At 38.9% G+C, this 16,386-nt stretch overlaps 1 protein-coding gene across 4 annotated transcripts in view; it reads left to right on the top strand.

Moving 5' to 3' along the window:
• RNGTT (RNA guanylyltransferase and 5'-phosphatase) overlaps positions 1–16,386 on the top strand; it is a 272,562-nt gene that overhangs the window by 148,294 nt on the left and 107,882 nt on the right. For 2 of the 4 annotated variants that reach the window (XM_061623302.1, XM_061623300.1), the window contains exon 12: positions 8,708–8,776. The exons of the other annotated variants lie outside the window; for them this stretch is intronic. In XM_061623302.1, the coding sequence (XP_061479286.1) occupies positions 8,708–8,776 (69 nt within the window). The remainder of the gene's footprint in view (positions 1–8,707; positions 8,777–16,386) is intronic. 4 annotated transcript variants of the gene reach the window in all.

Below are 16,386 nucleotides of genomic sequence, written 5' to 3'. Positions count from 1 at the left end.
AATTAATGGCAGAATTCTACTTTTTAAAAGAATAACACGCTGATGTACTGAATTACTGTTCTGAATTTAGTGACGTGAATGTGTTGTTAATTTAAGCATTAATAAACTCTCTGTATATGTTTGGGGGATATTATTTTGAATGTGTTAAACATAATGAGTTGCTGAGGATTTGATAAATGTCCCCTTTATCAGTTCAATAAGGATATTGTAGAATCTTTTTGAGATGTAAATATTGAGGCTGCAGTGTCTGTCTGACAGGGATGCATTAGGTACAGGTTGTCTTGCCTTGTGGCACATGCTAAATGAGCCATGGGGAATGCAGCCCAGTCTACAATTTCTAGCTCTACAATTTAGGATTATTTGTTGATTATAAAAACTCTGTAAATTGAACACTACTTTCATACAGTGTTTTATAATTGTATGGAACTTGGGTTTGAATAATTTACAGTAAGTAATAATCCTGCATTTTAAGATTGAATATATTTCATTTTCCATGACTGTTATATGAAGTTATATGAAATTTATATGAAATAAGATGTAATAGTATGAATAGCCTTTAAAGTAAGCAAACACTTGTAAGACATGTTTTGTAATACTGTCCTGATTTAACTGTCCTGAACAACTGTGAAAGCCTACATTAGTGACTTGCAGTAAGTCAGAGTTACCAGTGCTCTGACTTATTTCCTCATGTAACAGATGGCACTCGCTGTGAAAGACTGACAAGCTGTGGGATAGCAAAGCATTACTAATAAACCCCGTCATATGTTAAACTTGACCTGACATGAATCAGGTTTGGAATGCTACTAATGAATCATGGATAGTAATTAGTGAGCCGATGCTATTAGTGAGCAGCAGCTTCATACTGTTTTCCTTGTGTTTTTTTTAGGAAAAAATCAATTATGTTGTAATTTATAGTTAGTTATAATAATATTGTGCTGTCTTTAGAGTTTTGTACAGTGAACTTTCCTTCTCTGCAACGGCCAGCCTGACCTAATATGTTGAAAGATTAGCCATTTAGAGTAATTGTATTCCAAGTTGGTGCAACATAATGGCTTGTCATGGCTTGTCTGGGGAGGGGTTAGTCTTGTCGTCATCCCCCTTCCCACTACTCTTATTTCCAAATATGAATACTTTCTCACTTTTCCTTCTCTCGAGAAAAAAGAAGAAACGAGACAAAGCATAACCATTTCACTCTGATTTGTTACAATGGCTGGGACAACAGTAAACAGAGTGCTGCAATTGCTTCAAATGTTGCTTCACTTTATGTCTCTCTTGACTGGAGAAATACAATAGTGTCTCCTCACTGCTGTCATTTTGTTTGTTTGCTTTAAGTTCAATTTTTATCCTACTCTTCAGGTAAAACCCCCTCTAAGATGTTTGGTTGCACTGGGCATCTTCAAATACCTGTGTTCCAGCCATTGTAGCATCTTGTTGTTCCTAAGTTCCTAGTGGTAAACCAAGGAGCTGAGTATTGAAGAAAGAGAATGCATTTAAGAGCAATTGTGTCTAGTGCTCAGATCATCTAGCAAAAAGTGACCCATCCATTGGCAAGAGTGCAAGCCACTCTAGGTGGAACTCTCTGTTATTAGGGATCCATTGCACTGATCTGAATGCTTGCTTCACATATGCCAGAGAGATCTATGTTGAAATCCAGGATCATCTATTAATTCATTGGATGAGCCTGTCAAATCATGTATCTCCCTATCTGTAAAATGGATAAACTTGGGCACCATCTAAACTTTATCAGCTAAAGGGTATTGAGGATGAACGAGACAAGAAATTCCCTAACTGTAGAGACAGTATTAAAAGGGAAAGTGGTGAACATACATTTTGTTTCACAAAATTGAAATTTGGAAGTGATGAAACCTGCTGCAGATTTATTTCAGAAATAGTTGGGACTGCCTTCAAGTCGATTCTGACTTACGGCGACCCTATAAATAGGATTTTCAGGGTAAGTGGTAAGATTTTCAGCGGTGATTTACCTCTGAGGCTGAGAGGCAGTGACTGGCCCAAGGTCACCCAGCAAGCTTCATGGCTGTGTGGGGATTTGAACCCTGGTCTCCCAGGTCGTAGTCCAACACTCTAACCACTATGCCACACTGGCTCTCTAGAAATAGTTAATTCTAACAAAATTGGAAGCCTTGCTTGGGATCAGCTGAACTTGATGTTATGGTGATGTCATGTGATTGACAGGTAGGTGGACTGGCCTACCTGTCAAAATAGCTGGTAGGGGATCTAGCCTGATCCTATTCCCTACCCTAGATGTATAAGTTTATATAAACATTATATAAACATTGTTAGTGGTTTTTAAAAATGTCATTCGATAATCACCAGAACAAGAATCACACCAGGTGTATGTTATTTTATGATCTTTTGCCAAATTAGTTTTGCATCTCATTTGCAGTGCACTGACAGTGCCTGTTCTCATATGTATCTCCCTGTACTTTTATATCTGTGGGAAAGTTCCTATTCTGTACTGCATCTCATCCTGTTCAAAGTTGAGGATTACAATGACAAGGGGCTGGGCTTTTTTCATAGTGGCAACTGCACTATAGAATGTTCTCCAAGGTAAGGTGCATCAGGCTCATTCACTATTGATTTTTCATCTTCAGGAGAAAATCTGGCTTTTCCAGACCACTCTCCTCATGGGCTACATTGTTTTTAACTGTGGGGTTTTTTAGCCACAATGTAAAACTATTGTGAGGTGGATGTTTTGTTATAAGTCACTGTGAGTGCCATGTGAATGGCAAAGAATGTATATATAAATATTTTAATAAAAATAACTTATATGAAAATGTTAATAGCATATTTCTTATTGGCTCTTAAAATTGAAGTTACTGTGAGTGCTCCCTTCAAAAACCTTTTGAAACAATTCCAAGTGAAATTTGACTTCATGCTAGCCTGAATTTTGATTATTTTTCTTTATTTTAGATTCCTATAAATTACTTTTTTATAAAATACTTTTAATATTCTATTCAACAAATCTCTGATCTAGGATAAGTAGAATGTGTAAGAGCAGTAAAAATAGCAACACACTCAATCTTATCTTATTATGAATTTCTTAACATCTACTGTTTTATAATGTAGTCTTTTTCAATACCTACACGTGTAGTTGCTCTATTCATTAAGGGCACAATCCTCTTGGTAGTTATGTTGGACTGAGGGGATTCAGCGTACAGCCTAGCTGCGGCAGAGGAGGGCGGGTGCTGGTGTAGCTGGGCTGCACCAGCAGAAATCTCCCAGCTGGGCACAGCCTCACAGCCGCCAGGACATTCCGCCACCACCCAGGCATAGCCACAGCTGATGCAAGGTCTGAAAAAGGGGCATTCTGGAGTTGTGTCGGGGGCAGAACTGAGTGGAGGGGAACTTATGCCGTATCCTGGCTCCATTCAGCTCTGTTCTGCAGCCCCCATCCCAGCAAATGCTATGCAGGAGAAAGGGCGATGGAAGGAATCACGCATCTTTTTTCCTACTACTGAGCTCTGCTAGTGCAGCCAGTGTGCTCCCCTCCTCGAGGCTCTGGAATCGAGGTAGGATGTGGCGGCCTCTTATGTTGCCTTCCCTTCCACCAGCTGCACTCCTGTTGGCTTCCTCCATGTTGGATTGCTCTGCCCATGCATTTTGATTGGGTCATCAATACACAGAGCATACTTGGTAATCCTCCTTTGCAAATATGAGCAGACAATTTTCTCCAAACTCTAAAAAAAATGCATTACCATAATAGCATCCATAAAGTTTTCAAAAGCCTGCATATCTCCTGTAATACTTATAGAATTCAACTAGTTGAAGACAGAGCATGTATTCAAGCTCTGCTCATTTGATCTCAGTGACTAAAATGAATATGTTCCTTAGTGTGAATTATATTTCATTTGGCAAGTATTTGTATTATAGGTATGTTTTAAATCAGCAAGCTGCTCAACCAATTATGCTTTGTGATGCCATTCCAGCATTTTTGATCTGCAAAGCTCTGGAAAGATGGAGCTTGTTTTTAGTGGAGGGTTTTTAGCATTGCAATGAGTGTTCACCTTTTATCTTCGGGCAGAATAAGCACAGTGTTCTAGTTTTTTTAAATGGAAATACTCTTTAGTTTCAATTGAGGGGCAGCTTTTAAGAGTCCTATTAATCCCACAGATTGTTGTGAAATAATTTTTGTCTCCAGAGGCATGTTTAAGCACCTTGTATAAAAATATCCCAACTAGGTTGCCAGGTCAGAAGCATCCCAAACTCTGAGATTTCAGGAGTGGGCCCTAGTGAAGTCAGGTGGCGGGCCCTAGTGATGTTATTAAGTATGATACAGTAAGCATCAACCATAGTTGCTTGGAGCATACCATTCAAACAAAAACGTTTCTCTGTTTGGAAATTAAGACAGAAATCTTAGCTAAAAGATGGAGCCTGGGTAGGGAACATTTAATCTAGCCTACATTCTTCTGGCAAGAAAGGTTTAAGTGTGCTCAGGCCAGGCCAGTCACTAGAAGGCCATTGTAGGAGGAAAGGAGCCTAGTGTTGTGGAGATGTTAGATGGGAGCACTCAGGAGTGAAGATGGTTGCCCCTGAAGGCTGGAATTCTAAACACACTTACTAAGGGGCTAAGCCCCAGAGAACTCAATAGGACTTACTTATGAGTAGATATGGTTTGGATTGTGAGGTTGGTAAAGCTTGACTAGGGATACTCTGCAAAGATATCCATATCTAAGCAGGGTTGGCAACCCTGTGGTAGGAATGCCCTGCCCTTATCTTTTAACATGGCTGCTGCAAACTTCTTTTCAGGTTTGACTATTCAGTTCAGAAATAGGCTTGAGAAATGAGTAAGAGTAAGCAGATTCTCTCCCATTTTCTGTCTTACCTGTGGGCTGTTATAAACGCACTTTGACAGCCAACCCAATTCCAGTGAGCAATAATCGGCAGAGAGAAAACTCACATAGTTTGGTCTACCTTCACAGGCAGAAGCTTGGGAACAACAACAATTGCAGCCACACTTCCCAGTATGTGAATTCTTTTTTACCATTATTGGGCAAGAAACAAGCTGACATGCAACCAACCAGCTGCATCATCAATGGGTTTAAGGGGGTTGAGCTGAGAGTATAGAACCACTATTGTTGCTTCTGTGGATTTAAGAGAGTGAGGTTAAAGGTAAATGAAATGTAAATAGAAAAAGAAAAAGGCAGTGATGATTTCCTATATGCAATACGATATCAAACACAAGATTCCTATGAGTAAGGCAGAAAACTCAGCATCCCACAAGAAGTCCGGGTTCCTAACCAAAAGCCCAAACTAAAAAAATCCTGGCAGCTAGTCAGCCAAGGTCACAGAAATCTCCATGCTGCACAGCCTGACCTGGGGGCTGCAGTTAGCGCAGAATGCTGTGGCACAATTGCTGACATGAGTGAGACCCTATCAGCACATGATATCTCTGCTCTGAAATCTGCACTAGTTGCTGATTTGCTATCAGGCCAAGTTCAAGGTGTGCTTTCCATACCACAGGCGCCACTGAAAACTTGTTCTGCTCTTGTAAGAAATCAGTCCTTTAGTGTGGCAGCACCTACGGTTTGGAATTCCCTGCCTATTGACATTAGGCAGATGCCTTTATTGTACTTCTTTCAGCACCTGCTAAAAACATTTTTGTTTAGGCAAACCTACCCAGGCGTGTAGAAGCTATTGTTGTTTTTTAAAAACTTATTGGTGGTTTTCTTATTTTGAATGTTTTTAAATACCTCCTTTTAACTTTTTTTGCCAAAATGTTTATTGTTTTAATTTCTTCTGTAAATGGTTTTGGGATTCTTTACAATAAAGCAGTATATAAATGTTTTAAATAAAATACTTAAATAAATTTTGGGGTCACTGTGGCCCTTGGGTCTCTTTCCACTTTTAGGAACAAAGGAATCTGCCTTATACCGACTCAGGCCATTTGGTACCATCTAGCTCAGTACTGATAACATGGACTAGCATTGGCTCTCCAGGCTTCTAGGCAATAGTCTTTTCCAGAAATTGAGTTTTGGACCTTTACATGCAGAGCATATGCCCTACCACTGAGCCTTTCCCCTATTTAAAAACGTATCTTTTAAAATTGTTCTTTTCAGTTCACTAATGAATGCACATCATACCTATGGCAGATCCACACCATTCATTTAAAGCACATTCAACAACATTTGAAGCACATGAATCCCACCACAGAATCTTGGGAACGTTAGTTGGTTAAAGGTGGTGGGAAATATAACTGTGAGGGGAAAAGTACACTTCCCAGTATTCTTTAGGGGAAGTCATGCACTTTAAATGTGAGTTTGATGTGCTTTAAATGTATTATTTGGATCTACTTAGTAAACTTTGCTTGCATGTAAATCATTTTAATTATTTTTTTTAATGGAAATGAGCTATAAAGTTTACTGGGTGACCATGGGCTACTCACCATCTTTCAGCCTAATCTGCCCATCAGGATGAAAACAACAGAGGGGAACCATGACTACCCAAAGGAAGAAAGGCACACTTAAAATGCAGAGGAAATAATAATGTACAATCATAGTGTGAAATCAGATACTTATCAGGACATAGTATGAAGAAATATTTATATAAGCATGACTGTCAAACATGTTTATTATTTACACAACCTGTAAAGATATTTATAGTGCAATCCTATGGTTCTTTACTGAGAGGTATGTCCTAATGTATTCAATGGGGCTTACTCAAACAGGGAAGCGTGCACAGAACTGCATCCTCAAGTGATAAGGAACTTCACTTCCACAACCCAAAATTCAGAATCATGCTACTTTAAGCTGTTTTGCAACTGTTTATACTTGTTTTTATGGTTATTGGATTTTAAAGAGATTTATTTCTGATTCTGAGGTGCCTTGGTTTCCAATTGGCAACCTTACCTCATAGGGTTGTTGGAAAGACTCCATAAACACACACTCTGGAAATATAAAAATACATACACCCCATATAATAGCTGATTGTCAAAACCAGTTGATCAATGCGGAACAATTGTTTTAAAAAATCAAGTCATTATTAGTTTCCTACATAATAAAGCAGTGATACCTAAGTAAACCCTGCCTAATTGCTTTTAAAATAGGATTGTAGGGGGAGAGAAAGATTTACAACACAAACACAATTTTTTGCTAGGTTCACTCAAACTTCCTATTAGTTTACAGTACAATCCTAACCATATCTACTCAAAAGTAAGTCCTGTTTAATTCAATGGGGCTTACTCTGGGTATGTGGGATTAGCACTAGTTTTATTCCCAGAAAAATGAGGATTGGATTGAAGCTTCATATTAGGAAGGTTTTCAAGACAGTGCCCTCTTCAACAGCCCAGGAAAAGTTAAACATGTTTGACTCCTGCACACAAGAGAGAAAAAGACTTTTGCTCCTGCTGAAAGCTATATACTTACTCAGTTTATGAGATGTTCAGATAAGCAGGAAAAAAACAACAGTTTTCTGGCCTTGCAGTGGGGTCTAGCTACTGCCTGGAGGTCAACAAATCTCTTGTCAATCAGAATGCTGACTTCACTTATTGGCTCCAAACCTGAAATGGCAGGGTTAGAGTGGCCAGCTATGTGCTCATTTAACAGAAGTTGCAGGGAGACAGCTGACGTTGTGGTGTATCTCTCGTGAACCAGACTACCAAGAGAGTCCAGAGATTAAGGTGACTCAACCAGGGATCCAGAGATGACCCTAAAAATCCAGAATCTCTGCGCAAAAATTGGAGACTTGGCAACCCTAAAATGGAAATGGACTGCCTTCAAGTTGATTCTAACTTATGGTGAACCTATGAATAGTGTTTTCATGATAAGCGGTATGCAGAGGTGGTTTACCATTGCCTTCCTCTGAGGCTGAGAGGCAGCCCAAGGTCACCTAGTGAGCTTCATGGTTGTGTGGGGATTCGAACCCTGGTCTCCCAGGTTGTAGTTCAACACTCTAATCACTACGCCACACTGGCTGTCTGGCAACCCTACCCCCAATTCAAAATGTTCACCTCAGCAGACTTTTACCTCTAGATATTTTAGGGTTCTATAACCAAATCTTTACAAATAAATACTTCACACTTCCACAAGCTAACAGGAAGAGAGCCAGCTGAAGGATGGAAAACATGTGGCTTTGGAAAGACTATTCAAAAGCGAGATGGCCTACAAAAAGAACATATAGACCACATTACTACATAATGATAAACAGTTATTTGTCATTATGAGGATGTTTCATTTTGAGAACATGTGTTCTCCACTCTCCCCCTCCTGCATGATCAGGAGGAGTCTCAATTATATGTCATTGTTTATTGTTATGCCCGAACACAACCATTGGGTCAAGTGAAACAGGTAAAAAAAAGTGCAAACCATATAGGGACAGTTCATATGTTCCTACACATTTTCCTTGGAAAGTTTTTGGACTATTGATGGCTAGGCTTCCATGGAGGCAAGGATAGAGCACATGGGTACAAGGCTTTATCAGATGGAGGGTTGTTGAGTCTGAAGTAGCCCTACATCTTTTGCAATCTTCAGCATGCATTCTTTAGAAAAAAATAATTAGTTGATGGCTTTCATTATGCCTTTTTTCTTCTAAATTCATCTGCTTTTCTTATGAGTGCTAAATACTGGAATTCAGTCTTTTCCAGTAAATGCTATATTACAGTGATTTGGATGCTATGTCTGTGTCTTATTTTTGGCATGGATTATTTTACTTTATGATTGTAAAACCAAATATCATTTGATGTTTCTTACAGCTTCTTGAGGGAAATTTTGCTAGAGAAGTGAGTCATGAAGTGGATGGACTAATTTTTCAGCCTATAGGAGTAAGTTGTCATTATTTTGATTTTTTAAAATCATTGTATAATTGTTTTAATATGGGGATCCATCAGCTTGTGCTGTTGAGAATTTCTTCATTTGCTGCCAGAAAAATGTTGTTTATTTGACCCAAAATCCATTCTGTGAAGAAGCAGTTGGCTTCCATATGTAGTATTCTGTGTTTATCTTGAAACTTTCACAACAGTATATCAAATCATATATGGGGTTGCATATTTTTACACATGCACCTCTTCATACAAAAACCTTAATACAAAGAGCATATTCCTTGTACTTTCCTGTCTTTATGGATATTTGATCAAATAGCTTTTGAGTGAATGTGTTAGAGGATTGAATAAGGCTGGCATTGAATGGCTACATACAAATCTTGGTTATTTTATTTCTGACTTGTGGAAATTCTCTAGCAAAAATATTTTTTTGTTAACAGGAGGAATTGGATATATATTGATTTGAAAATATACAGGAAAGCAACAGAATGGAATATTACCTTCCTTGCTTCAAATTGTGGTGACATTGAAAAGGCTTAAAACAAAGCATGTTTATCACCCATAAACCTGTATAAAACATAAATACAAATTTGACAGGTACATCATAACTTTAGTGTTAAACCCTAGTTTTTGTACAAGTCACGGAAAATGACGTCTTTCTTTCATCTGATGGAAATGAAATTCTGTAAGAGAGAAATCTTAATTCTTAGTTTGTTGGTGTTTTATTTAGGAGTAGACACTGTACAGGAAGCAGAGCCACAGATCTGTCAATTCCATTTTTTTGGGGGGGTTATTTATAGGTAAAATACATTATAGAGTCTTGTAACTAAGTGGCAGGATGAGTTAACATATTCTGGGTTTATGATAACTGCCCAGGCTTCTGCAGCAGTTGAGCACCATTGGCAGTCAGTCTGACCTCTATAGCCCAGACAGGATCCAGATCCCTCATATCGGTTGTACTCTTGATCTAACATTGTCACTGGAGGCTCAGGTGGCCTCGGTGGCTAGGGGTGCCTATTTCCATCTCTGGCTGGTTCACCAGCTACGGCCCCTTTTGGATGGAGTTGACTTGGCAACAGTAACTTCCAGATTGGATTATTGCAACACGCTGTACTTGGAGCTGCCCTTGAAGATGACTTGGAAACATCAGCTGGTCCAAAATGCAGCGGCCATATTACTGTCGCTGCTTTTAGAACTCATATAACCCCTGTTCTAAAACAGTTACATTGATTGTCAGTTCATTTCCAGGCCCAATTGAAGGTTCTCGCATTAGTCTTTAAAGCCCCCAAAGACTTAAGCCCTGTCTCCTTCCCTACAGACTCTCTTGGGTGTTAAGATCAGCAGAGGAGGCCTTCTTGGTAGTTCCGCCACCCTCAGAAGTTCGGTGTGTGTGTGTGACCTGGGCTTTCTCTGTGGCTGCCCCTAAGTTATAGAATTTTCTGCCTACAGAGGTGTGTCTGGCACCTTCATTATACAGTTTTCAGCAAATGTTAAAAATGCCTTCGGGAGCCGAGATATGTTTTCAGGACCCACCTTACTCCTGTGAATGTACTGTGTGTTAATGGTTTTTAATATTGTATTTTAAATTTCTGTAACTTGCTCTGGGACCTAATGGTGAAGAGTGGGCAATAAATATAATAGTAATAATAGTAACAACAACAATGGTATTTCTATGAGCTAGAATACACAGTAATGCCTTAATGGATTATTGTGCATTATAACCAATGTAAAATTTGTCTTTTTGTAAAATGCATGGAAGACAGATTACACACACTTTCTCTCACTAAGATGCTGCAGTTGCCTTTGACTGGCAATGACAGTTTTGAAATATCTTCTAATGTCCATTTTGTTTTATATCAAAGTATATTATTGATTGCAAACGATATCTTAAATGCCTTTAAACCTTTAGAAAACGTGAAGCTCTTAGGGTACCTCCCCCCCTATATTCTGTTTCTAGATACTCTTTAGGTGTAAATCCTTTTTTAATGTAAATGTATAAACCTTTACAACTTTAGAAACCCACCTTAGAAAATAGGGTGATCTTGTGTGGTTGTCTCATTTTCTGGTCTATATCCCTTCCTCTGTACATCTGAACACAAGAACCTACATTGCCAACATGATTTTGTGAACTTTGTTTAGCAGGGTGGCCAAAGTTTCAGACTCCCTGAGCCACAGACCACAGCCATCAGAAGCTTGAGGACCACAAAATATGCACAAGCATTTCATGTGTTAAACATTAATTAATGTTTAGATTAATAATATAAAATAATATGAACATAAAGGTTTCAGTTGTTTTGTCAGCTTCTCTAACAAATGTAGAAAGTAATGTTTGTTGACTGTTTAGGCATATTTTATGTAGTTAGCTTATTTTTCCTTTACTGTGATCCAGGAGGGTATTCAAATGAAACATTTTTGTAATTTGGTTCATAATGGCATTTCAGGTTGCTTGCTTTATAGTGAGTGAATGATACATTGCAGATAAGGAGCAGGAGTTTGTCTCCTTTAACAGTGAATACAATATCTTCCTCCCATTCTGCTTAAACTTCAATTTTCTTCATATTTGCATTTCTTACAACTTGATGATGATAGTCATGCTTAAAACTACTTTAAATAAACAAATATATGAACAATGTTTTCCAGCACCGTTACGTGAATGTGGATTAAATGCCACAGCAAACTCTAGCATCAAATTAGAAAGGGCGACTACATGGTGGTGAGATGTCCAGCTCATTGCCAGGATGACTATTCACACAATATTCACCAGTGATGTCAGCTGATGGGCAGATGGGAGTAATTTGGGGAAATAGCCTCGGGTCAAATGGGACCCCCTGAAGGTCCATGATTGGTTTGAAGGCTGGAGGTTTCCCACCCCTGGCCTAGCAGTTTGTCTATGCCTCTGAAATTACCTTTTCTCTCTCCTGAAGCCCAGCATTGTCCACCTACAGCCCATGTGGTTGCAGAGGGCAGGGAATTATCAGCATTTCAGGGTGGATGCCCAGAGCTGCAAAATGCGCAGACACCTGTTGGCTCAAGAGCTGCAGTTAAACTGTCAAAAAAACAACCCATGGCCATCCCAGTATTATTATTTTATGTATAGCACTGTCAGACTAAGGACTTTTTACAAAGTTATTTTTAATAGCATTTAAAATATGCTTTGATTATAGCAGAAGGAAGTGCCTAAGGCCTTCCTGTCTGTAACATGCACAATGTTGACATGAGTATGTGCTCTGGGGAGAGAAAATGAAATGCTACTTCCTTGCCATTGTTTTGCTTGTTTTTCTTTTTTTGTGACCCCTTGCTTTTATTTTGCTCATCTTTTTCCTCTGCCCTCCCACTTGTATAGGAAAGCATGAGCAAAACGCAAATGTGTACAATGAGAATGCAAATTTATTTATAAATCTCCATTCTTTTCTTAGAGGAAAATTGTACTAATTCAGTAAAAAAATTCCTTTTAAACAAGATTGCAGTTTTATAAATTCTCATTCACATGCCCATTTTGCCAGTGTTATCATTTGTTCAAACTGATACTTCCAAAACCTTTCCTTCTTTTTAAATGATACAGCTCAGAAAAATCACAATGCCCACTGTTAAGACAAATTATTTCGGACAGCTGCTTTGGAAATTATAGCTTTTGGTAGGATGTCTTTTTTTGGCTGTTGAGGCCACTTGATCTTTAAGCAAGCAATCTCTGCAAAATTGATTTACCTATTGCATAGAACATTATTGACTCTCTTTGAAAAGGGAAGAGATAATATTTTCATTTATAAACCTTCCCTAAAATGATTTGTGACTGCATATTGCGAAAGATAAAGAAGAATTAGAAACTTCTGTTCTGTAAAAAAAAAAAAAAAAAAAATGAGATTTTCATGGACTCTTAAATACATTACGGGTGCAATCCAATACTTGTCTACTCAGAAGTAAGCTCCATTGGGTTCAATGATTCTTACTCCCTGTGTATTGGATTGCAGCCTAAATCAACTGAACCTTTTTAATGCATACACTTCAGATTCCTTTTAAAGAGCACATTTTTTCTAATCTTTCTGTTTAACTTATATCTCACTAAATTAAACTGGCCACGTTACCAAAAATAAGCTAGTAAATTTCAGGGTACCTTCAAAATTCTTTGAACTTTAAATAGAAAATAGTCCATGGCGCTTTGAAATACATTTTACTTTGTATCCCATGTGTCAGGGAGAAGCAAAATGACTGGAAATTAAAGGAATAAAGTTAGCTTTAAATCACAAATATTTTGTAAAACCCTGTAAATTCTCAGCTAGCTGGAATCCATAATGGCCTATTAGTAATTTACAGCATACCAAGCAGGGCAAATTCATCACTGTGCAGCATTGTAAAAGTGCACTTCAGATTCTGCTGGTTAATAATCTATTAAATGGCTCCAAAAGGTTATGTTTTGTACTATACCACAGAAGCAATTTTCCCTAAACCACCTCCTAGGGTATAATTGGTGATCTATGTTTCTTAGTTCTTTATGATTTTTAAGAAAACCATTATGTGAGCTGGCAAGAGATTTTTCAATAATGTTAATTAGAAACTGTGCATGCAAAGCTACGATTTGGCTCTACTTACTGTAATTAAAAGTAGATGGCCTTGCATTATTATTATTTAATATTGATATCTCTGTAATATCTACTGCCTGCAATCAGTATCATTTGTTCTGTGTCCTATGCAGATATGCATGAGTCCTGATATGAAGAGCTGTTTAAAGAAAAAAGGAAGGCAAACACCTACAAGATAAATGAAACAATTTTGATTATTGTTTGGGAGTGAGGGCTCTTCATAAATTACACTGGGCAATAAATACGAATATTCCCAATAAACATATGCATTTGTTACCAGTCAATTGGATAGCTAATTCTTGGGGAATGGAAGGTTTCTACTATCATTGTAGACTACAAAGTAAAATCTAGGTTCTTACCATCGTTTTCATATCAAATCTAAATTGAAATCCTGCCATTTACTCTCTTCTAAATTTTTATGTTAAACTGGGGGTGCTGTGCCTTCTGCTCATGCACCAACCCCTCCACACCTGAGGCACCCCCAAGTACACCCCCCCCGGCACTCCAACAAGTGGACACAGGGACACAACTCACACACGGACTCTGAAATACATACACTAGCAAATGTACCCCAAGGCACTCACAAATGCCCCCCCACTCCACTTGACAGTCTCCTTACAATTCCTCCCAGTGCCTCCAGGCATTGGCACACGCTAGCCACCATGGTCCCACTAAAGCTCCTTGCCTGTTCCTGTGCTGTGTTGCTGCCCCCGCCACTGCCTTGCACTGCTGTTTCCCCCTTGACAAACGGTGTTTCTGTACAGCTCCACATGGTGCACCTAGGCCGCTTCCACACTTAAGGCATTTACCTGCATCCATCCTAGGTTGCTGCCGTCACTTGCCCCCGGTTGCTTGCCTGCTCGCTTCACGCCTGCCTGCCCCATAACCAGTCACTTGCCTCACATTCTGTACACCTGGCTGCTCTGCTCACTTGGTTGCCCACCCCCTGCCAGCCATCTTTGCTTTGCTCACGCCCTCGCCTCACTTGGCATCCTGCAGCCACACCCCCATGTGAAAATATTGTATAACTAGATTAGATAGAAATAAAAATGGAATATTCAAGCTGTATATTTCCCACCATATACTGAATTGTTTCACCCATGTTACATGTTTGTCTTCATAGTTTGGTGCATTTTAGACTTGCATTTTTGGTAGATTTCCACTCAGTGGTATTGTAAACTTGAACGTTATTAGCATTTCATCATTGTTGAGGAAATAACATATCTACAGATGGCATTAGTTTCCCAGAAAAATACTATTGTATGTTTAATTGCTGTCACTGATTAAGTAACACATTTTGAGTTTTCTGTTCTATAATGCTTTCAGTAATTGGAGCACCATGCCATAAAGAAAGGAAGTGAAGTGGAATTTGGGTGCTGGTGAGCTTGAATATCTTAACTTCCTTCTATAAGATTTGCTGCCCGGCCGCTATATATGGAAGGAGATCCATTTTCTCTACTTGATCCTAACAGCCAATGTACAATGATAGCAGGATCAGGCTGTTGCATCTCAGGCTCCCTACCCTCTCAGGTGCACATTTCCCCTGCTCTTCTCTCACTTGCCCAAACTTTTGAAGCTTGTTTCAAAATCCTGGTAAATAGTTGCATGCTTTAGCAAAGTTAATCATGATTGAAGTTGGTGCCTACATAAGTATTTACCATACATAATGCCAGCTGAAGAAAATTTGCATCGGAGTGCGAACATATCATAGAATTGGAAGGGGCCTATGAGGCCATCGAGTCCAACCCCCTGCTCAATGCAGCAATCCAAATTAAAACCTACCTGATAGGTGGCTGTCCAGCTGCCTCTTGAATGCTTCCAGTGTTGGAGAGCCCACCACCTCCCTAGCTAATTGGTTCTATTGTTGTACCGTTCTAATAGTCAAAAAGCTTTTCCTGATGTTCAGTTCAAAACTGGCTTCCTGTAACTTGAGCCCATTAGTCTGTGTCCTGCACTCTAGGAGGATCGAGAAGAGATCCTGGGCCTTCTCTATGTGGCAACCTTTTAAGTACTTGAACAGTGCTATCATATCTCCCCTCAGTCTTCTCTTCTCAAAGCTGATAGGCTCATAGCATGCATTCTTGCAACCTGCTCTCTTAACCAGGGTTAAAGCGTCAGTGGCGTTTCATGTGTACTAGTGATCCTTCTACCTTTAAAACATTTTAGGAGTAGGTATCACCTACAGTGCCTTGCTTTATAAAAATCCTTTTGAATTATCCTAGAAATAACATTTTTCACATTTTTTCATTGCTGAAGAGGATTTTACTGTCCTTTGTCTGTTTAGAAAAGACATAAAATCTAGTTTTCCATGTAGTAAAGTTTGTTTTAGGAAGAGCTGAGAAATTAGGCCACTTTGTTTTATTTCTCCATATGTGTCTGTGGTTTAGACAATGCATTTTATTCTCTATGGTGTTTGCATATTCTTTTATCTGAAAATATATGGAGGAGGCATGACAAAGATCTTAATAGATGTATTGGTCTGGTGTGTGTATCATCTTTTTATTAATTGTTTGAGCTAACGGTCTCCCTCTTGATGTTAAGTTGCATGTGGTCTTCTGTTTGTTCCCAGTTCCAACTGTTTCGTGATAACAAATGAAATGAAGCATTAAAAAGCAAGTTAACTAGTTTCTCTTTCTGTCAGTTAAAATTTAATGTCTACAGCTGAGAAAAACTCTCCCCATCCATGACTAGAACAGAATTTTTTAAAAATAAAAATAATTGGTGGCATCTCTTCCTTAAGTGCAAGCATTAAGATAATATTTTCCAATTTTGCTTCACTTTTGCATTTTCACTGAACGTTCTCCAGTGGTTCCAAGGTGGAGCAGTCTGTAATTCTAGAAAGTGTCTCCCTTTGGTTGATATGCATGGCCTCTAGCAAGAATGATATGAAAGGGAGGGCATTCCGTTTAGCTCTCAAACTAGCCCTGCCTGGTTAGCAGGCAGCAAGTTTCTTGCAGAAAGCTGTTGCAACACCATTTGAATTTTATTTCAGCAGCTTATTACCTTTGTGGGAGAGAGGCGGCATTACAGGCAGGG

This window comes from Rhineura floridana, chromosome 4, assembly GCF_030035675.1.
Source record: "Rhineura floridana isolate rRhiFlo1 chromosome 4, rRhiFlo1.hap2, whole genome shotgun sequence".
Lineage (NCBI taxonomy): Eukaryota > Metazoa > Chordata > Lepidosauria > Squamata > Rhineuridae > Rhineura > Rhineura floridana.
Note: the sequence above shows the minus strand (reverse complement) of the source record. Positions and strands in the feature narration are given on the sequence as shown.